Source organism: Galleria mellonella, unplaced genomic scaffold (genome assembly GCF_026898425.1).
Source record: "Galleria mellonella isolate WM207_F2 unplaced genomic scaffold, CSIRO_AGI_GalMel_v1 utg139, whole genome shotgun sequence".
In the NCBI taxonomy this organism is placed as follows: domain Eukaryota; kingdom Metazoa; phylum Arthropoda; class Insecta; order Lepidoptera; family Pyralidae; genus Galleria; species Galleria mellonella.
Genome location: NW_026441995.1, coordinates 718,535 through 742,399, shown reverse-complemented (window position 1 = coordinate 742,399; position 23,865 = coordinate 718,535). Strand labels below are relative to the sequence as shown.

The 23,865-nt window shown below is 35.7% G+C and overlaps 2 protein-coding genes across 3 annotated transcripts; one reads left to right on the top strand and one right to left on the bottom strand.

Moving 5' to 3' along the window:
* Positions 1-794: 794 nt before the first annotated feature.
* LOC113522136 (ecdysone oxidase-like) lies at positions 795-8,560 on the bottom strand. Of its 2 annotated transcripts, none has more exons than XM_052903589.1 (4): positions 8,458-8,560; positions 4,273-4,401; positions 3,185-3,318; positions 795-2,624 (listed from the first exon to the last, which is right to left on the bottom strand). In XM_052903589.1, the coding sequence occupies exons 2-4, from the start codon at positions 4,382-4,384 to the stop codon at positions 1,134-1,136; spliced, it is 1,737 nt and encodes a 578-aa protein (XP_052759549.1). In that variant the 5' UTR covers positions 4,385-4,401; positions 8,458-8,560; the 3' UTR covers positions 795-1,133. The 2 variants fall into 2 exon arrangements, with proteins under 2 accessions (XP_052759549.1, XP_052759548.1); XM_052903588.1 differs by lacking the exon at positions 8,458-8,560 and adding an exon at positions 6,126-6,211.
* Positions 8,561-13,041: 4,481 nt separating this feature from the next.
* On the top strand, positions 13,042-20,582 carry LOC113510266 (macrophage mannose receptor 1-like). The gene is made up of 6 exons (XM_052903405.1): positions 13,042-13,178; positions 15,120-15,233; positions 17,499-17,639; positions 19,034-19,228; positions 19,498-19,749; positions 20,350-20,582. The coding sequence occupies exons 1-6, from the start codon at positions 13,118-13,120 to the stop codon at positions 20,535-20,537; spliced, it is 951 nt and encodes a 316-aa protein (XP_052759365.1). The 5' UTR covers positions 13,042-13,117; the 3' UTR covers positions 20,538-20,582.
* The last annotated feature ends 3,283 nt before the right edge of the window (positions 20,583-23,865 follow it).

Here is a 23,865-nt window from a genome sequence, read left to right as displayed (position 1 = left end):
AGTAGTCTATGAAATTATGTATATCCGTTGTTGCGGGATTGAATTGATCGCATTTAAAATTTTTTAAGACTGTGTTTGACGATGTTGTCAATATGCTCGTGTCTGTTGCACTCGTAGTAGGGGTCTGTGACGTTCCACTTACTTGTATTACTGTTTGTGTAAGTAATTCCAGTATTTTAGTTATTTGTGTTTGTTGGTTTTGTTGTACCTTAAGGAATTCTTCCATTAATTCCGGATTCATTTTAAAATCCTCGTCGCCAATTTAATAAAATGCAATTTCACATGACAGAGTATATATTTAAATCTAAGACAGTAAAAATGTCAGAGGTTAATATGTTTTTTAAAAAGAGTATACGATGAGGTTGTAACAATTATTAATATATTTAGAAGCGAAAGAGGTTTGTTTGAATCGAAGCATTTGTCGTTCCATTGTTTCTGCCTACCCTAATGGGAGACAGGCGTGACAGATATGTATGTATGTATGTATTATATATTTATGAAATCTTCAACTTGATATTTATATCGAATTGAACACAGATGTGCTTTGTCATTAAGTTACGTCATTTAGTTAAGACCCATCTGATAAAATGCGATTAAAAGATTTTACGTTAAAACGTATACATTTGATAGAGTATTTTAAATCAAACAAAAAACTCTTTATTTTTTTATTCTCTTATGTGCAAATTGGGTCTACAGAACGCTATTATAGTTTAGTAAATTAAATATATAAAAGATGTAAATTAAAAAAAAAAAAACAGTTATATAATTTTTTAATATATATTTGAAGTGAACGAGATAGACAGCTTCTTCAGCGATTTCTTTGATCGTCACCGAAATGTATATTCATTGCTACAATCATTGAATGTGGTCACTATTTTGATTATCATATGTATAATAGTTATAAGATTTGAATAATTTATAAAAAAAAAATGGCACACTAGTTCTAGTTTAGAAATACCTACAGCAGTCAAGAACAGTTAACACGACAAAACAAAAGACGAACAAAAGTTTAACAATACTTCATTTTCACCAATTTCAACTATCGAAACAAATTATAATATTAATATAAATTATATTATATAATATATATATAATAAGACCATTTCTACATTTCGGTATTGAAGCTTTATAAATCATAATTTTGCATTATCTTCTTTTATCATATCTGCAGCCTTTTCAGCAATCATAATTATGGGAACGTTGGTATTTCCACTGGTTATAATAGGTATAGCGCTACCGTCTACGACTCTTAATTTTTGCACGCCAGAAACTCGAAGTCGTGAGTCCAACACACTTCCCATAGCACATGTACCCACATAGTGAAATATCGTTGTACTAATACATGGTATGTAACAACGCCAGAACTCTTCGCTACCTTGTTCTAAGCCTTGACAATCTTGCGTAACTAACAACTTAGCATCCACATTCTTAAAATATTTCGTTTTCAATATACGATTAAAATCATTTGCATATGCAATACTTTTTTCTATATCAGTATAATCCGAATAATGTCCTAAGTTAATTAAAGGAGGTTTTTTAGGATTTGTACTCTGCAAAAGAACACGTCCTCGAGATTTTGGCTTGAGATTGGAGCACAAGACGAAAAGTACTTCTTTTCCCTTGCTATCTTCATAGAATCGTTGACAAATATTGTAGTCAATATTAAATGAATAAGCACAAAATTGTAAAGCACTAGCGCTATCTGTAATAAGATTCATTGTTTGATAGTCTGGAAAAACTTGGGACTTATTCAAAGCTACATAACCAGTCATTAAAGGAGTTGGAAAACGATGGGGGTCGGTGGATTTTTGTACAATGCTCTTATTTTCCATAGCGTATAACAAAACTACAGGAGCATGATCTTGAAGATTTTCTCCTACTGGTAAATCGGATATTACATCAATTCCCATACTAAGTAGATGCTCTCTAGGGCCAATACCCGATAACATGAGTAATTGAGGAGTATTAATAGTTCCAGTAGATATTATTATCTCTTTGTTGGCTTTTACTGTTATGATTTCATCATTTTCTTTTATTATTTTGAGACCAATCGCGTTATTATTATCGTCAAATATTATCTTTGTAGCGAAACTGTTTTTAAGGATATACAAATTAGGTCTGTTTTTGATTGTACCAAGAAATGAGTGAGCAGTGCTCTGTCGAACATTATTAGCAATAGTGTATAACGGTTGTGAATATCCCAAAGTATAATTTCCATTTGAGTCCAAAACGATTTCATATCCTAACTCTTTAAATGCAGCCAAGTATTTATGTGTCTCATTTGATGGTTGTTTTGTAACATTTAAGAAACTATTAACACCATGAAATATCCTGTTAGGTGAATTAAGAATATCAGGATCAAGAAGATTTTCACTTTTAATGAAGTATGGTAGAACGTTGTCATAATTCCACGATTCGTCTTTGAGTATATCGGCCCAGGTATTATAATCATGGGGGTCGCCTCGAGCATATAACATATAGTTCATGCTGCTACATCCTCCTAACATTTTACCACGTGTCATATCTCTGACGTAGTTTTGAGCGCATATTCGAGAATTTTCTTCAGACGAAGTATAATTCCAATCAACTGATGTTTCTTTTAAATAAACCATTAAACCTGGAAGCTAACAAAACAAAAGTTGTATTAAATTTCGAGGTTGTAAGTAAAACAATGGTTGAAGATGTTAGTGAAAGAACGAATAAATGTAAACATGGAATATAAATTCAAACAGGAAAACTATGTCAGAATAATGTTTATTAATGGATCAAAGACTAATAGGTAAACAGCAAACCGGATGACGAATAACATAAAGCTGATACCGGGAAAATTGTGGATGATGAGGTAGTAGTGAGCTAAGGACCATGATACCATGATGTATGGGGCTACAAAGGTCGTCTGCTTAGGTACTTCTGTGTCACTCATGTTTCTGTCATGAGACAACTCTGCTCGCATGGTTGTGTTTTGATTTGAAATGTGGGTTATGGCAGTGAAGTTATAAGGTGCAGAGACATAATACATTAGTCTTCAAAAATGGCAACGCATAAAGTGAACCATGAGCACTACAGTGTATTCTACAAGAGTCATGATATTTTTAATATATATAGGAAACAGTTGCCACTATTTATCATGAAGCTTATCAGTTTATTAGCTATTTTCGGTTACAAAACATTATAAAGTATTTACAACTGAGTCTACAGGTGGATCTCCTCCGGCTTCTACAAGAAGCACCGTCGTATTTGGATCCTCAGTAAGTCTATTGGCTACTACACTCCCAGCGGACCCTGCTCCCACCACTATATAGTCGTAAATACTTCCATCTGAAAGAAAAAACTTTTTTTTATTCCAGAACGGTGGCCAATAAGCATACAGCCCGTCTGATGATAAACGGTCACTAAAGCCTATGGACGCCTGCAATACCAAACGTGTCACACACGTGATGCCTTTGGTTATTATAAACATGCTTAGGTACCTCTGTCCCATTCATGTTTTATCCGTGAAACAGCTTTGCTTACATTATATCATTTCGGATTGAAAGATATTGTAGCAAAATTACAAAGTATAGAGATATTGCACCGTAATTCTCAGAAATAGAATCGCATTTACTTTGTTAATGTTTCAACAAAAACATAACCCTAGTGTTAATACTAGTATTATGTTATCTGTGATACGAGTCATCATCATCATCGTTGTCACGTCATCCGTTATCTATCTACTGCCATAAACGAGACTACCACAAGGAACAATCTAGAGCCAGAGGTCACTGACTCTCTTACTAACAGTACTTAGTATTTTCAACCGATTTCAATGTAGTTTTTTTTTTTATATTTGTTACCTCGTAACACTGTCAATTACAAACCGATTTGGAAAATTATGTCTTTTTAATGAACATTTTTTTATACAATTTAGAATGGCAAACAAGCTGACGGCCCACCTGATGGAAAGTGGTAACCGTCGCCTATAGACATGAGCAGTACCATGGACATAATAGAGTATACTGTTTCGCCCATGATACCCCCCATGCGTTGCAATTCCTGAGGACTCGGGTGTTATTCCTCTGTACCCAGTAAATTCACGCCATGCAAACACAACTGCTTCACGGTTGAAACACGAATGGGACAGAGGTACCCAAGCAAATGATATACTATATATACTATATATTGTTTCCATAAAAAATTCATCATAATTGATTCAATAGTTGTTTTGCAAAAAAAAACTAGTTTTACTATAATTGAAGTCGGTTATTATGTATAAATATTATAAGGTGAACTCACCATTAATATTCGAACTGTGCGGGAACATATATGACGTTAGCTGCAACGTTGCAATCACTTGCAACGCATTCTGGATAGAATGTATATTGGATATTGCAGCAACTGCATCCATCTTGAACACGTAATGTGCTAATTAAACAAGGAAATAAGAATTATTTTTATTAAAATATATATAAAATTTTGTATTATTCATAGGAACACTAACAGCATTTACTTTAACATAATTATGTTATGTAAATAAAATATTTTCAAAATGTTCGAAAATATTGCGTAACATATGCACATACACACATATCATATCAGTCATCTGTCCACTGCTGAACATAGGCCTTTCCCATAAGAGGAGTTTTGCCAGTAGTCGCCACATTTACCAGGCGGGTTGACAACCTTAGTTAGGCTTTACTGATGTTTTAAGAGGGGCATTGCTGCTTCTCCCTCAATCGTTCAATTCATTAGTCATCTCTTACGACACCCACTCACGCACGCACGCACCCACGCACGCACGTACCCACCCACGCACGCACGCCTATAAATATTTCCTATGCATAGACATCATCTGCATACAATTTTACGATAATATGAATGAATGAATGAATGAATGAATGAGTATACTTTATTTGCATTATACAATATAGGAAATAAGCAAGACAATTTACAAACACAACGATACGATTGTACCATATAAGTACAGTAAGGCGGTCTTATTGCTGAGAGCAATCTTTTCAAGACAACCTTAAGGTAATGGACTAATTGTTGTACAAGTATAATAGTAAGACTTTACGTCTGTATTTAAATATAGATGATAGTTGTTTTAAATAAGGAATTATTATAAAAAATATCGTGTGATCCCGGCATAGAATAGGTCACCTCTTCCTTTCCCGTGGGTGTCTTAAAAGGCAACTAAGGGAACTTGATGGTAGAGGGATAGGCAGCAGCGTCCCTCTTAAAACATATCTAAAAGCCAAATTGCTGTTGCCAAGCTTGGCAACTGCTGGCAAAACTCCACTTATAGTAACGGCTTTTGTTCGGCAAAAGACAGTTAATGGCTGAAATGATGAATGATGACTAAAAATATGTGAAAGGATATATTTAGATTGTTTCACAAAAAAAAAACAATTAATTTATTTAGTTATGACAAAATCAGTTATCAAAATCATTTAAAAAGTAATCTACTAAACCGATTTTGATAAGATTTTTTATGGGACTAATGTATAAGTATTCTATAGATGTCATTCTAAATTACTTAATAAAAATTAAGATTGTATTTCATAAAAAATCAACTTCACTTTTTTTATACCACTGAGGTGGCAAACAAGCATACGGCCCACTTGAGGGTTAGCGGTCACCGTAGCCTATGAACGTTTGCATTACCAGGGGTATTACGCGCGCGTTGCCGACCCTTAAGGAACCTCTTTACCCCCCTTTTGAAGAAACTTGTGGCAATACTACTCATTTTAATTTTAAAAGTAAACTTCTGAACCTTTTCTTTTAAAATTTCTGTGAAATTAATCTGTAACTATATAATTTTAAATAAAAAAATAAATAACATTTCCAAATTACGACCAAAGGGAGACTTTGTACAAAACATCTGAGTCCTCAGGAATAGCAACGCATGAGGGTATCATGTGCGAAACAGTATACTCTGTTATATCCACGGTACTGTTCATATCTATAGGCGACGGTTACCACTTTCCATCAGGTGGGCCGTCAGCTTGTTTGCCACTCTAAGTTGTATAAAAAAAATTGGTTTACAGCTTACGAAGTTATGATGTAACAAACATAAAAAAATACAATCGAGTTGAGAATTCCTTCATTTTAAAGTCGTTTAATAATTAAAAAAAAAACCTACTAACCTTATGAATAACACAAAGATACCTTTTAAAACCAACTCTTTACTAAACAAATTTCTTCTGTACTTGTTTAAATCATAACTCACTATATATGTACTTTGTGAAGTCAAAAGAATTATGAGCAAGTATTGAAATCAGCAATATGTTTTATATAAAAAAAAAATTCAAAAGTGGTATCGTGGTGTCTTATCATGGAATTAATTTGCATAACTGCTTGTAAAGATAACATTCTCAATAGTTCACGCATATTTTGCGACACGTGTTTCTCTAAATGAGGCATCTTCAAGTAATGTTAACCATAAGGTTCACGCAAGTTTCTATCACTCAATTCCCTCATTCACACCTAAAAAATATATCCAACAAAGCTTTTCATCCTAACTTGTTCAATTCTAGACCAAAATGTAATTCTTCAGGCAATAAGCCTGCAGCGATTGCCACGCCAAGCAAAGAAATGCTAGAATTAACCAACAAAAAGCCACAACTTCCAACATACATACATTAGAAAAAGAACAGCAAAGACAATTACCAACCCCAGCAATTCATGACAAAACATGCTAGAAAAATGCGTGTTATGTAGAGAGTTATGAGATTTACATACAGCAAACTACAAAGGATTTTCTGTATATACAGAAATTTTGAAGAGAAAAACGAGCAACAAATTATCAGAAAAAAATAAGTATTATGAAAAAAACACCAGCTTCTCAAAGATAAAAGATATCCAATATAAAATTCAGAACAATATGTAAACAATACAGGCAAATGACGAAAGTAAACCTTTGTTTGCAGAATTCACTAAAAACCAAGCAAAATTAGAAATACTTCTCACACAATGCGCTGAATAAACTTTTAGACCAAATGTCGACAACGATGAACTGTCTCACAATACTTATCAAAAAACTTGTGAATAAAAGAATAAAAGAAATAAAAAGATAAAAAGAACACAAAAGAAAAGAAACACAAATCGAAAGAAAAAAAACTAAATCAATACGGTCCTCAAAATCGGAACCTGGAATATAAATTAATTAGTAAAACACGAACATGATTTAGATTTATTCCTCGAGCATCATGACATTGATATACTGCTCATATCTGAAGCACATCTGACATCTAACTATATATTAACACTAAAAAACTATTGTATATATTCCATATTTTATCCCCATAGAACTGCTCATGCAAGAACTGCATTAATTATAAAAAAGACAGAGAAAACACGAGTTGAAGAGTATAAAACAGAAAAATTCCAAAGTTTGGTTCATGACTTACATTACCTAGAAGTAGAGAACTGAATAAAAAGTTTTGTTAAAAACAAAATGTATGCACTGAGCGCTGGAGAACCCTCATAATGGTCTGCAGACCAAAATAAAGTGATCGACTTACTAGATTTCTTAGTTAATAAGGGTCTCTTTAACCTTTACCTAAACATTGAGAATTGCCTAGATTTCAATTCAGATCACACGCTGATTACAGCTACCTTAAGTCAACATTGATACAAAAATCGAAAGAGGATACAACTCTAAAACTGATTTGAAGACATTTCGACAGTGCATTGAGGCAAGCATGGAGCCTGTCTGGAACTGCCATTAAAAATCAATGAATATATTGACCATGTTCTTCTTTTCATTTAAGAGTTTCCTCTTGTCGGTGCAACTAATTCATGCATCTTCCTCCAGCCAGCTCTATTCCAGGCAATATCCTTTATCTCCCTATACGACATGACACCTAGTGCTTCCTTTATCTGTCCCATGTAGTTATTCCTCGGTCTTCCTCTTCCTCTTTACTGTGAGCATAACTAATTTGATACAAACTGCAGCATAGAACTATACCACAGTACATAAATGTAATGTACAGACACTACTAAGACAAATAGCACGCCCATTCCCAAAGATATCAGAACCAAGGTTCTTGATGGAAGAAGATTTAGGATAGAGTGACATATCAGGCAGCATTCTTCTGATAAGAAAGCTATCAATAAAACAGCTGCTGAGCTAAGAAAATTCCTTAAATAAATTGAAAACGAGAAATTGAAGCATAGACTACAGATCCTAAATGTCAATATAAAGAACGAATATTCTGTTTGTAGATAAATAGATAGTCTTTATTGTTTCCTCCAAAAGATCACAATAGTAAACTTATTATAAATATAAACAATTACAAGAAATATACCCTATAAAACTGGACAACAACAAGTGGGCTAGAAAAAATAACGATCCTGCAGAAGTTTTTGCATCTTTCTTAGCTAAATTATTTACATCATATATTGGTATAGTCTCAAAATATAGAGAAATAAACAACTTTTTGGAAACAAATTTGCAACTTTGCTCGCCATACTCACCACGAGAAATCTATTTCTGAAAAATAACCCGATCTGACGTACGAAGTCGCAGTTGAGAACTAGTTATTAAATAAAATAATTAACACGTGTTTCTTGCCTCCTGCTCGACATGTACATACGTGACGCTTCACTTATTTTTAAATAACTAAACATACCACAATTTACATAAGAATCAGCAGCTGTTCTAATTGAAAAAAAAATAACTAATATTAGCATGTAATGTAAATTTACATTGTCATCATCATGCGATTGGATAATAAAAATTATTTCACTTCTTCTTTTCGTTTAAGAGTTTCCTCTTGTCGGTGCAACTAATTCATGCATCTTCTTTCAGCCAACTCTATCCTTGACCTCCCTATACAACATGACACCTAGTGTTTCTTTTATCTGTCCCATGTAGTTATTCCTCACTGCAGAACACAAGCTTACTTACATAAGAAAGGTACTTAGAAGATAGTAAAGTTGGAATAGAAATAATCATCATCAACATGGGGTTTTTTTTAATGGGTGATAATGGAATCGTAATCCCACCCGCGCTATACACCGGCGGGACATAAGTGAAGGATGATAGGTGAGGATGAAACAGGTCAGTTAGCCCATTGTGACGAATTCAACAAGAATTGTTCACGATGGTTTCCAGGGGGAACCACGTGGAGGTCGACCTAAGTCAATTGTTAACAATCCCTATCCCCCGACCCCCCTTAGGGGTGTTAGCCAGTAGTTACCATGCTTGGTTAGCAAACGCAGTTAGGCTTTGGTGGCCGTCGGAGATGTGGTGAGTACGAAAGCGAACCCATGTCTCCGACATATGGCACCTCGAGGGTATATCGTCTGGTTTTTGGTGGGTACACCCCCACCTTACGGGGGGATTCCCATAGTACGTATATATAATATGGCGTGAATTTACTGGATACAGAGGAATAACACCTGAGTCCTCAGGAATGGCAACGCATGAGGGGTATCATGGGCGAAACAGTATATTCTGTTATGTCCATGGTACTGCTCATGTCTATAGGCGACGGTTACCACTTTCCATCAGGTGGACCGTCAGCCTGTTTGCCATTCTAAGTTGTATAAAAAAAAACCCATTCACCTTCCACAAGGTGAATGGGTCTGCATAAAGCATTTTCCAGACGTTAAAAAAAAAAGTTAGGCTTTGCTGATGTTTTAAGATGGACGCTGCTGCCCATCGCTTACGATACCCACTGGAAAGGGGTCGTCAAGGAGTCAATTACAAACAGTCAATATGTCCTATCTAAATATTAGTGTAGATATGGATTTGCTATGTGGTCCCGGCATATAATAGACTACCTTTATTTTCTGTGGATATCGTAAGAGCCGACTAAGGGAAGTAGATAGATAATTTATTTGCATTACTTACAGCACACAAATTACAACATATATAGATATACATAAAAAGCGAGATAACATAAATGATTTAAAAAAAATACATACAGCTAAATACAATTTTTCATTTGTGCGTGTGCCATAACAATACAAAATGGTCACAACTCAGTTTATTGCTTCGCCCTCAAAAGAGCAAAGCACTGATATTCTGTTGCGGCCAAAGGGAATAGGGTAACAATAAAACAATACTACCAGATTATCCATACAGTAAACAGACAGATATGACAGTTTATCTAGCAAACAAATGGAATATAGGGGTAACTTGCTGGAATGTCTAACTTTTGCTTCTCAATTAAGATTTTTTTTTTAAATTAATTTTGAAACTGGCATATGTTCTATCATACGCGTGTTTGTAAATTATAAAGCGATAAATAAATGCAGCTTTTGTGTTGCGGTGTCTGTGATATCACCATGGGGCTTGCCAGAATATCAGCGCTACTAACAGCACCTAAAATATTCATTTTTTTTTTATACAACTTAGAATGGCAAACAGCTGACGGTCCACCTGATGGAAAGTGGTAACCGTCGCCTATAGACATGAACAGTACCATGCACATAACAGAGTATACTGTTTCGCCCATGTTACCCCTCATGCGTTGCCATTCCTGAGGACTCAGGTGTTATTCCTCTGTACCCAGTAAATTCACGCCATATCCCACCCTTCAAACCGAAACACAGCCATGCAAACACAACTGCTTTACGGTTGAAACACGAATGGGAAGCTGATGATGCCCAGTAGCACAAATAGAAATAATATTAATTCATTAAATGTTACATTCCTTTTAATTAAAGTCACTAATTTGATTTTGAGCGTTTCTACACTAATGTCGACAATCGTTATCTTTTCATTATGTTCTATTGAAGGAAACGATAATAAGGTACGAGCACACATTATCCGATTTGCCGCGACGAAATGTAATCCGTAAGAATCGCTGCCGACTATAGTCGCCTATCACCCGCGCGTCAGTGTAATGTAATGTAAATTGGTCTCTTTGTAAATTGGATTTTTCCGCGCTTAGCCTCTCATTTGGGCCGTTGATTTTGGCCGCGCATCAGTGTTGCCAGATTCTGTAATTTATTTAACCCTTCTTTGCATAATGGTGGAAATTTCCATCATAACATTGAATGCCCAAAAATTATATAAAAGAACAAGTTTACTTTAAATTGATCGCGTCTGGATACCTTTTTTACGATGTCCATTGCAGAAAAGAAAATATACCCGTCAAATTTATTTTTTTGACCATTTTTACTATAATTTTGAACATGAATTATATCACATTGATTTATTTCACCAATAAAAAAAAAATCATGCAAGGAAGGGTTGAAAAAATCTGGAAATAAAATTCTTGGATAAATATAATAAAATGTTTTTTCCATCGTTTGCTTCTATGTACATGGTAAAAATAAATGAAAGAGATACAAGTTTGCGATTGGAGAGTTTTTTTCGTCGTTCGTTTTGTGATTCATGGCAAAAGTTAGTGGTAAAATTTGTGAAATTTGTTGGCTAAAAGTAAAGGAAATCATATTAATTTGGAGAAAAAATATTTGACCTTTGGGTAAAAATAAGAGATCGGATATAAAAACCATGTTGCGTACGTTAATCTATAGCCTACAGAAAATGAGAATTTATTACCATACCATTTGTATTTATTCCTACCATTCCCCTATGTATTCTTTTTTTTTTATTAATTAAAAAAATAACACAACTTTTCAAATATTACGAAATTTTTTTTACCAGAGGGAGACTTTGTACAAAAGTCGATTGCTTGGGTACCTCTGTCCCATTCGTGTTTCTACCGTAAAACAATAGTGTTTGCATGACTGTGTTTCGGTTTGAAGGGTGGGATATGGCGTGAATTTACTGGGTACAGAGGAATAACACCTGAGTCCTCAGGAATGGCAACGCATGGGGGGTATCATGGGCGAAACAGTATACTCTGTTATGTTCATGGTACTGCTCATGTCTATAGGCGACGGTTACCACTTTCCATCAGGTGGGCCGTTAGCTTGTTCGCCATTCTAAGTTGTATAAAAAAAAATTGTTAATGTTTATGGCTACAATGACAAATCCACCAAACAAATTTTAGTAAATAAAAAAAGGACATATAGAGCCAGAGGTCTTCTAAGTATAATTATAGAAAACATAATATTAAATCAATTTTGGAATACAAAACAGAAAATGCGGATGTAACTTTTCCGTACGATTTCTCAAACATTTCTTCCATACAAGCCTTGTCTTGATAATTACAAACACGAGAAGAAAGAATTGGGTAAATATATGGTGCCGTTCTGAGGTTTTTTTCTATACAACTTAGAATGGCAAACAAGCTGGCGGCCCACCTGATGGAAAATGGTAACCATCGCCTATAGACATGAGCAGTACCATAGACATAACAGAGTATACTGTTTCGCCCATGATATCCCCTATGCGTTGCCATTCCTGAGGACTCAGGTGTTATTCCTCTGTACCCAGTAAATTCACGCCATATCAATATATCAATACAGCCATGCAAACACAACTGCTTCACGGTAGAAACACGAATGGGACAGAGGTACTCAAGCAATCGACTTTTGTACAAAGTCTCCCTCTGGTACTGTTGTAACAGTTGTAATAGAAAATTGTAACAAATTGTAACAGTTGACGAATTATTATTACTTATTGTCGATAAACATTATTGTTTTTTGGGAGAACTATTTACAGAAAGACATAATTTGTACTCTATTATTAATTAGCACTGACATTGAACTGAATCAAATGTATTGTTTTAATTGTTTTTTTTTTAATACTATTATAATTTTATTATTATTAATTAAATAAATAGTTATAATACTAGTGTGCAGGGGGGAAAGGGATTGTTAGCAATGGAGTTTGACAGCCCCATTGCTAGCAATATGCCTTATTAAGTCGACCTCCACGTGGTTCCCCCTAGAAACTATCGTGAACAATTCTTGTTGAATTCGTCACGATGGGCTAACTGACCTGCTTCATCCTCACCTATCATCCTTCACTGGTGCCCCGCCGGTGTATACCGATAGCGCGGGCGGGGTTACCATTCCATTATCACCCATAAAAATAATAATACTAGTGTGCGGTAGCCCTTTATATTATTGTGGCATTTAATTACTTAATTGTGTTATAAATAACGTTCCGTCAAAGTTCCTTATGTAATAGTTATAATTACTTTACACAGAACGGTTTTGTTTAATTGAATTGCTATTAATTTCATATTAATAATAAAAAGTGTTGTTAAAAATGATTCTTTTCACTCGCATATTGAGTATTTTATCATTGTTATTATATTTTACAAATGCAGGTTAGTCACCATAATGTTTAATAACTTTTTTTGACATATTTATTTATATTTAGATTTTAAAATTACAAACATTCTAAATTGTATTGTAAAATCTTTATTGTACATAATTCACATTGAACACTGATAAATGATTTAATCTACAATGGCGGACTTATCCCATAAAGGGATCTCTTACAGTCAAACTTTGAGAAGCTGAAAGAAAACTATAGAATGTATAAGGGTAATAACCTTACAATGAAAGATAAACTAAATAATACCCAGTAAAAAAATTGAATATATAATACAATAAAAACAGCTGTATACACCTACATATGTAAATAATAAAAATACATGAATAATAATATAATATTAATACATAAATTAATAAAAACTTACACACATAAATACATATATATACATACATACACACACATATCTACACACACACACACATATATATATATATATTTTTTTTTTATACAACTTAGAATGGCAAACAAGCTGACGGCCCACCTGATGGAAAGTGGTAACCGTCGCCTATAGACATAAGCAGTACCATGAACATAACAGAGTGTACTGTTTTGCCTATGATACCCCCCATGTGTTGTCATTCCTGAGGACTCAGATGTTATTCCTCTGTACCCTGTAAATTCACGCCATATCCCACCCTTCAAACCGAAACACAGCCATGCAAACACAACTGCTTCACAGTAGAAACACGAATGGGACAGAGGTACCCAAGCAATCGACTTTTGTACAAAGTCTCCCTCTGGTAATATATTACATCATCATTATATCAGCTTTTAACTATCCACTACTGTATATAAGCCTCCCTTTGAGGGGTTTTGTCAGTAGTTGCCATGCTTGGCAGGCGGGTTGGCAACCACAGTTAGGCTCTGGTGATGTTTTAAGAGCGATATTGCTTCCCATTCCTTAACCATTAAATTCCCATAATCACCGCTTACGACATGAAGGGGAGGGCAGTATAATATATATATATAGCAATGTGGTAGTAAAATTACAGCATACGCCATAACATCGCATGATTAATACCATGAGTATCACAGTATAATTTTTTATGCATCTTAGAATGACAAACAAGCTGACGGTCCACCTGATGGAAAGTGGTAACCGTCGCCTATAAACACGAGCAGTACCGTGGACATAACAGAGTATATTGTTTCGCCCATGATACCGCCCATGCGTTGCCATTCCTGAGGACTCAGGTGTTATTTCTCTGTACCCTGTAAATATTATATTATACTCACGATGCTGTAATGTCTATAGGTGACAGTTACCACTTTTCAACGTGTAAACCGTCAGTTTGTTTTGCCATTCTTTCATAAAAAAGACATTTGGACTCTTGACTTTTCTCAGTGGAGTTGTCGTTATTGAAATGCTGAACAAAGTCTTCTCCATGAGGGGAGTTTTGCCAGTAGTTGCCACGCTTGGTAGACGGATTGGCAACCGCAGTTTGGCTTCTAGTGATGTTTTAAGAATGACGCTGCTGCCTATTCTTCCACCATAAGCACCCTTAGACGCCTCTTACGACACCAACGTGAAAGGAGAGAGACTTTACCACATGGAGACTTTGTACAAAAGTAGATTGCTTGGGTACCTCTGTCCCATTCGTGTTTCTACCGTGAAGCAGTTGATTTGCATGGCTATGTTTCGGTTTGAAGGATGGGATATGGTGTGAAATTACTGGGTACAGAGGAATAACATCTGAATCCTCAGGAACGGCAACACATGGGGGGTATCATGGGCGAAACAGTAAACTCTGTTATGTCTATTGTACTGCTCATGTGTATAGGCAACGGTTACCACTTTCCATCAGATGAGAAGTCGGCTTGTTTGCCATTCTAAGTTGTATAAAAAAAAGGGAGGGGTGGCCTAGTCTATGTAGGGACTTACACGACGACAGTTTAACAGAGTAACCAGTGTTCATTATATCTTCATCAGAGAGTAGAAAGTTCCGATTCGACTACACATATAGAGAAGATATCGACGGCTGGATAAAACTACACCGCACACCGGTCACATGGAACGAGGCTCGTCTCCGATGTCACGCTGAAGGTAATCCATGCATATTGTTTTTATACTCTTGGAACATTATATTTCACGCCATCTTTTGTTCGTTGCTTCGCTCGCGTGTGTGTGCCATTCGATTTCTTGTTCTATGAAAGTTTACAAATCTAACTTCTAAAGTGGTGAAATGCGACACAAACTTTCAACCCCCGTCTTACCGTCATAGGGGTTGAATTTTTAAAACTCCTTTCTTATTGTTCACCTACGCTATATAATGAATTCCAATATTAGACATATATTCAGCAGTTCCGCTGTATGTTGGTATATGTGTCAGTCAGTCATCCAGTATCTAGGAGAGTCATAGATGCTTTTCAACAGTTTGTTTCAACAGAATTGAATAAAAATGTAAACAAATAAATAATTGGTCCTACCATAAGATAGTCTGCTAACGTACAAGTGAAAAATCTGTCTATATTTCTGTGATAATTTATTAACGTGCCCTTCATACGCTTTCTGTTTTTACGTAATGGTTAGCTGGCAGAGAATGCCATATGGCATTTAGTTCGCCACTTGTACAAAGTTTTATTGTGCAATGAAGATTAAATAAATAAACAAATAATTACATCAAAACTTGTTTATAGTTTACTGAACTATATGTTATTTTTCGAAAGTCCATATCACTGGTTATTTGATTAAAACTATTTTGTTTAATTCCGCTACCTGCTATGTGTGCCACTAGCAACCCTCAAAATTTGAGTACTATTATTATTACCAAGACTATCAGAACATTTATTACATCTAGGTAGGAAAAACCTCAAAATAATGATAGGGACAATAACGGGCCATTGTCCATTAAACAAACATTTGTACACAATAGGAGCCACAGACAGCCCTCTATGTCGAGGCTGTTTCGACGCACGAAGAAACGGCTGCTCACGTAATCCTGGAATGTGAAGCTGTGCTCCATGAATGTTTGGAAATCCTCTAAAGAGTGAGGTCGCTCCGTGAGGCCTGTGAAGATCCCAGGAAGCTTCTGTGCTTCTGGGCGGAACTAGGTTGGCTGCACCAGCCACGACTCATACGCACAACGGCCCAAATTAGAGGCTAAGTGCGGAAAATGGAGTCCTATTTACATTACATTATTACCAAAAATTCAACAACCTTCCATATTAGACACCAAATTCCGACTGCCATTTAGTCCACACACGTTTTTACCTATAAAACATTTTAAGGTAATAGATATGTAATAGACAAAAATTATCATAATTACACGGCTTGCATAATATACACAGAGCATGGAGTCTCAAAAACGGGTCGACATTTTGTCAGCTAATTGTCGAATTAGCTAATTTGTTTTTTATCAGCGTTCTACATATTTACGCGCATAATGTATCTTGACATTATTTTTATTTGATTATTTAATAAATAAAATAAGTTTTTACACATTAAAAACATGCAAAAATTATAAAACAAAATAAATATAAAAGTTATAAAAGAAACACTCAACTATTTATAACGCAAAATTGTATGAAAAAGTTGATCCACTTTTCTTGAAGTATTTCTATGGAGACAGATTATTTAAGTTACACGCATACAGCATGTTCATTAAATTCCCATTTTCCAGTTATATGTAAAAACTAATGGGTTGTTTTATTTCCACATTAGTAATTTAATTATTACACGATAATTATTGAAACTAACAGTTTCTTATCAAAGTCATTATAACCTCAAAATTTTATAATTTATTCTCTATGGCTTTTATTTTAAGGTACATTTTTGTATTACGATATAATATCACGTGTCACGTTATAAAGAAGAAAGATTTGACTGTTTGGTTGCAATGATATAAACTGAAAAACTCCTTAAACAATTTAAAATTTTTTTCTTTCACTTTAAGAAAACTAAATGGGCTGTTTATCTATCCTATTTAAGAGCTGCGCTCTTGTCGGTGGAGCTCTTGCCACTCACTACGATTTTCAGCGAGTCTCTTCACCTCTTGATACGACACGACACCAACTCCTTCCCTGATCTGCCTGATGTAACTATGTCTTGGTCTCCCTCTCCCCCTCCTTACTTCTATCTTACCTTCTATTATAATGTTCATAAGTTCGTCGTGTCGTATCAAGTGTCCCAGCATTTTTCTCCTTTTGTCCTCAATAGTTCTAATCAATTGTCTTTTTTCCTTAATCACAAGCAGGACCTCCTCATTGCTAATTAAAAAAAAATTAAAGAACTTCCACCTGCCCCCGTGCGAAGCCAGGACAAATCGCTAGTTACTAATAAAAGCCATTAATGTTCTCAATCATCTAATAGGTGCAGTCTTGGCATCACCATTCACTGAGGCGTTCCGGCGTATGATGATGACACTGGCCACGTTGAACAATAACACTCAATTTGGAACATTCACTGGAGTCCACGCCACACTCCATAAAGGCGTATACACTTCAATCGAAGGTCAGTATTTCTTTCACAACACCATTACCATATCAGTCTTTTGCTGTCCACTGCTGAACATAAGCCTCCCAGGAGTTTTGCTAGTAGTTACCATGCTTGGAAGATGGATTGGCAACCGCAGTTAGGCTTTAGAGATGTTTTAAAAGGGACGCTGGTACCTATCCTTCGCCCTCTCTTTGTTGCCTCTTACTACACTTACGGGAAAGGAAGGGGTGGCCTATTCTATGCCAGGACTACACAGAAAGTACGGCAGTATTAGGGGGGAAAGGGATTGTTAGTAATGGAGACTGAGAATCCCATTGCTAACAATATACCCAACCAGGTCATCCTCCTCGCGGTTCTCCCTGGAAACTATCATGGTTAATTCCTCATGAATTCATCCTGATGGGCTAACTGGCCTGTTTTCATTCTCATCTATCACCCTTCACTGGTGCTCCACCAGCGTATCCTGTTAGCGCAGGTTGGGTTACCATACCATTTTCACCCATAAAAAAAAACAAGTACGGCAGTATTTGTTTGTTGAGCAACATTTATTAATTTATTTCAATTCGTCTAATTGTCCACTGCTTCTCGTAGACGTGTCTCATGAACTAAGCTGACTGGACTTCACTGACTCCTTGAATATGGGAAAGAGATTGTTAATAAAGGGATCTAAGAACCTCATTACTATGAATATACCCCAGCAAGGTAACGTTCACGTAGCTTCCCCTGGAAACTGTCTTGTTCTTGTGATTTTTTCGTGAACATTATTAAAAATTATTACAACAATGTAGAGCTTCAATCTATACTATTACAGGGTGGGATATGGCAAAGAATTTACAGGGTACAGAGCAATAACACCTGAGTCCTCAGAAATAGCAACGCATGGGGGGTATCATAGGCGAAACAGTGTACTCTGTTATGTCCATAGTACTGTTCATGTTTATAGGCGATGGTTACTTTCCATCAGGTGGGCCGTCAGCTTGTTTTTTGCTATTCTAAGTTACATACAATTAAATTATATTATATAAATTATCATATCAGCCATTAATTATTCTACTACACAAACTCCCCCATAAGGGGGGTTTGCCAGTAGTTGCCATGCTTGGCAGGTAGGTTGGCAGCCACAGTTTGGTCTCTCCTCTCCCCTCTACCATAAGCTCCTTTAATCGCCTCTTACAACACCCACGGGAAAGGAAGGTGTGGCTCATTCTATGGCGGGACGTACAGGGCGATTTTAATCATTCTTTTTAATTGATAGAGTTTACTCCCGTTTTAGTCCTACGCCACTGAATTCACCGATTACGCAATCTAAATACAAAATATATTCAATCTAATGTATCTATGGAACATCTCGTTATTTATTGGTGCATTTTATTACTTTTTTTTTGTTTTCCAAATTTTTCGAATCCTAGGTGTGCCACTATCCAGAATGCCAATACGCTGGGCGATGGACGAGCCTGACAACTATGAGAACAACGAAGATTGCCTGCTGTTTATGCCTGATGGGACCATGGCTGACGTCAACTGCAATAAAACCTTCCCTTTTATGTGTTACAAGAAAAAAACAGCAAACCTTGTCACTACTGCTTGTGGTTTTTCTGATGCCAGTGAGTATGTTTATAAATTCAAAGTTCTTATTTAGGTTATATAGATAAATCTTAGATTATACGAATACATAGCTGAATATTAAGACTACACAAAAATATATAATATTATCTCAACTTACCACATTCATCATAAAAAACTTCATTTTATTTCTTAAAAAATCCAAATAGAAGGCTTCTACCTTACGAAATTATACAGCACACGAACCCACTAAAGATTTAAATAAAAGTCTAAATCTATCATTTTCAAATTCAAGCGAAACCATTTACAGACTACTATCTGGAACCTCAAACGGGCAGCTGCTATAAGTTCCACCATATCTGCCAGACCTGGCACCGCGCGTACATGACATGCGAATCTGAAGGTGGCCACCTCGCCATCATCAACAGCAAAACAGAGGCACAAGTCCTGAAGGAGTTGTACGCGAAAAACCTCATTATATCACCGCCCTGCGATAACAAAGACATGGCGATGCTCGGATTCTTGGATTGGAATCGTGAAAAATACTGGACTACTATACATAGTGAGCCTTCCTATTTCTTGAATTCTCTTTTATTTATGTTTAATACTGGATATTATCTATATTTCCTTACAGATAGATAGATACTCTTTATTGTTTCCTCCATAAGATTACAATAGATCACCAGAGGGAGACTGTACAAAAGTCGATTGCTTGGGTACCTCTGTTCCATTCGTGTTTCTACCGTGAAGCAGTTGTGTTTGCATGGCTGTTTTTGGGTTTGAAGGGTGGGATATGGCGTGAATTTACAGGGTACAGAGGAATAACACCTGAGTCCTCAGGAATGGCAACGCATGGGGAGTATCATGGGCGAAACAGTATACTCTGTTATGTCCATGGTACTGCTCATGTCTATAGGCGACGGTTACCACTTTTCATCAGGTGGGCCGTCAGCTTGTTTGCCATTCTAAGTCACTTAGAAAAAAAATTACAATACGTTCTGTAACGCTACAATGCTGTTCTTGTCTATAGGTGGTGATTACCATTTTCCAGTGGGCAGTCGAAATGTTTGCATTTCTAGGTATCACAAAAAAATGGAGATACTTCGTATAGATGACGAAAAATGAAAAGTAACTGTAATAACATTTGACAAATTCATTTCAGGTGAAACTCTAGAAGATGCTGGATATGCAAGTTGGTCTTTGTTCCAACCAGATTACGTGACCTTGACCCCGCGACCACAAAGTTGCGGAGCGATGTTCAGGTCAGGGTTATTGGGCAATGTACAGTGTGAAGTCGCGTTATATCCATTTATCTGTGAGAAGACTCCAGACAGTCTAGAAGAAAAATAATAAACCAAGAATAATTAAAATGCTATCAAAAAAAGAATGTAAAGAAACGGAATTTATGATTAAAATATTAAAAAAAAACTAATAAATTATAATATATATATATATATATATATATATACACTCCTCGCAAAAATTAAGGGAACATAAAAATTTTTGAAATTTTTGGGTGATTTTCAACAGGCTGTATTTCAGTGAAAAATAATCGTATAGGAAATTTAAAAAAAGGGTTTTGAAGCTTGAAAACTCTAGTTTTCAGATTTTTTGGTGAAAAAATTTTTTGAGCTCCGGTTTCCATGCAATTCTTAAACAAAGCTGAAAATAATTTTTTTCTAAATTTTCTAGGATTCGTTTTTCACTCTATGGGCATGAAAAAATTTTTTCGAGCTACTCCATTGTATAGGTCTCTTAGCGTGTTTATTCAGCTTCAAAAATCGCTTTGGATGGCTCAATTACGACCATTTGTCTCCGAGATATCGAACTTTGAATGCAAAAGCATCCTTTTCCATTCAACTGCTAATATCTCTGGAACTACTGGTCGCACAGCAAGCGGGCGCCGAGTTTCTTTATCTGCATAAAATTTCCAATTAAGCACAGTCAAGAGTTAGTGAAGAAAAAATTTTTTTCCACCTCTAACATTGAATTGAAAAAAGTGGAAAAAAGTGACTTTTTCTCCTTTTTTGGTTACTTGGCTGTATCTTCGCTAATATGGGCGGGAAACCTAAGGTTTGAGGAAAATTTTACAGTCTATTGTTCCTTAAAGAACCCCCTAAATCCCTGGAGCGATCGGTTCAACGGTTTTTCCCGGACCAATTGATTAAAATTTTGGAAAAAATAAGGGAACAAGGTTTTTGTCCCTTAAACTCACCCTAATCCATTCAAAAATCAATAATTTCATTTGTTTTTCACTTTTTACTCAATTTTTTGTTTTTTAAAAATTCATTATCAAAAAAAATCGAAAAAAATCAAGAAAATTTTATGCAGATAAAGAAACTCGGCGCCCGCTTGCTGTGCGACCAGTAGTTCCAGAGATATTAGCAGTTGAATGGAAAAGGATGCTTTTGCACTCAAAGTTCGATATCTCGGAGACAAATGGTCGTAATTGAGCCATCCAAAGCGATTTTTGAAGCTGAATAAACACGCTAAGAGACCTATATAATGGAGTAGCTCGAAAAAATTTTTCCATGCCCATAGAGTGAAAAACGAAACCTAGAAAATTTAGAAAAAAATTATTTTCAGCTTTGTTTAAGAATTGCGTGGAAACCGGAGCTCAAAAAATTTTTCACCAAAAAATCTGAAAACTAGAGTTTTCAAGCTTCAAAATCCTTTTTTTAAATTTCCTGTACGATTATTTTTCACTGAAATACAGCCTGTTGAAAATCACCCAAAAATTTCAAAAATTTTTATGTTCCCTTAATTTTTGCGAGGAGTGTATATAATCCACTGTTATTTTGTATCCTGCAATTATATTTCGCCATGTGGTCCCCGCATAGAATAGGTCACCCTTTCCTTTCCCGTGGGTGTCGTAAGAGGCGGTCAAGGGAGAACGAGAAATGGGCAGTAGCGTCCCTCTTAAAACATCTTCAAATCCTAACTGCGGTTGCCAATCAGCCCGCCAAGCATGGCAACTACTGGCCAAAACCAAGGGAGAGGCTTATGCTCAGCAGTGGACAGTTAAAGGCTGGTATGATGATGATGATGACGATGATGATGAATATTAATTCTGCTAGTCTTTGCCGTGTAATGTGATTCAGTTCTGGGTAAATTTCTACAAATTTTTGATATAACAATGGCCTGTATCCAGTTAAATTACTTTCTACATTAGTGACTATATATGGTAAAAGCAACGGAGCAATTGCTGGTTTACTTCATTTGTCCATTTCATCCGTTGTCTATTTCGGCCTCCCTGAGTGGTTGAAGGCATCATGTCCTCCAAAACACTTCTGGCAGGGTTGGTTGATGTCGAGGCAGTAGCCCTATTTTCGACCGTCGCCTTAATTATTATTATATACATATGTATTATTTCTCAGCTTATAGCTGGTTTTGTAGAGACAAGGACGGGATTGTTACCAAGTCACTTGTTCTCATATTTTATTTTATTCAGTAGGAATGTTAGGAATTGGACTATTTAAAAATTTTCTAACTATGGAGCATGTATCTAATACTGTAGATTTCTGGAGTTCAATGAGGAATGTCTTATTCAGGTGCAGTTTATTTAATGAGTTGTGTAGAGATTTTGGGATAACGCCAGTAGAAGATAAGTTTTAGGTTTTCGGTATTTGGTATGGAGATGTCTAAAAGGTAAGTTGTCTTTTCTTTTCTTCTTTAATAATAAATAATAATAATTAGCCACGCTTGGCGGGCCAATATTTGCCATTAACCAGCTCTCAGAGACTGTAAATCTTTATACCAGTCCTTGGATACTGTGTCTTTTTAATCGAGAGAAACTAATACTTCCCGATCCCTGTAATTGAGAGGCCAATTCATTTCTATGGCTGTTCAATCTGGACTGATAGTTTTTGCTGAATGTCTCGATTTCCTAGGTACATATTACTGTATTTAAGATAAGAATATAGCTAGTAGTAAAATCCTTCGGTGCAAGGTAAACCAAACAAGCAGTAATAGTTAAAGTCGCAAGTTTTCATGTTCACAGTTAAAAATATCTCTTTGCTATTAGCCACAATTCTATAACACATTTCTGTTATCATCTCGCAGATCTTTGTACATCGGCATTTAGCATCCAAAAAATTCCGAATTCGTTCACTTGTTCCGCACACAGGAAAAGCCACTTCTATCTTTTTATCTTTTTTTTTATACAACTTAGAATGGCAAACAAGCTGACGGTCCACCTGACGGAAGGTGGTAACCGTTGACTATAGACATGAGCAGTACCATAGACATAACAGAGTATACTGCTTCGCCCACGATACCCCCCATACGTTGCCATTCCTGAGGACTCAGGTGTTATTCCTCTGTACCCTATAAATTCACGCCATGCAAACACAACTGCTTCACGGTAGAAACACGAATGGGACAGAGGTACCGAAGCAATCGACTTTTGTACAAAGTCTTCCTCTGGTAAAATCTAGTTATCTGTAAAGTTACTGGGAATCCCACTTCATTACTCAGTACGTACGTCACTTGATAAAGTTATATATGTAGCAGGAAAATAAGATAACAGGGAATTTCGTAAAATATCTAGGAATATCAGTAAATCACGGTACATATCTAAAATTCTAAAATAAAAAGGAATAAAATAAAATATTGTTTTGTCAACCCTGAATGTTTTTAGTAACAGTTTTCTTTTTAATGGATGATAATTGAATGGTAG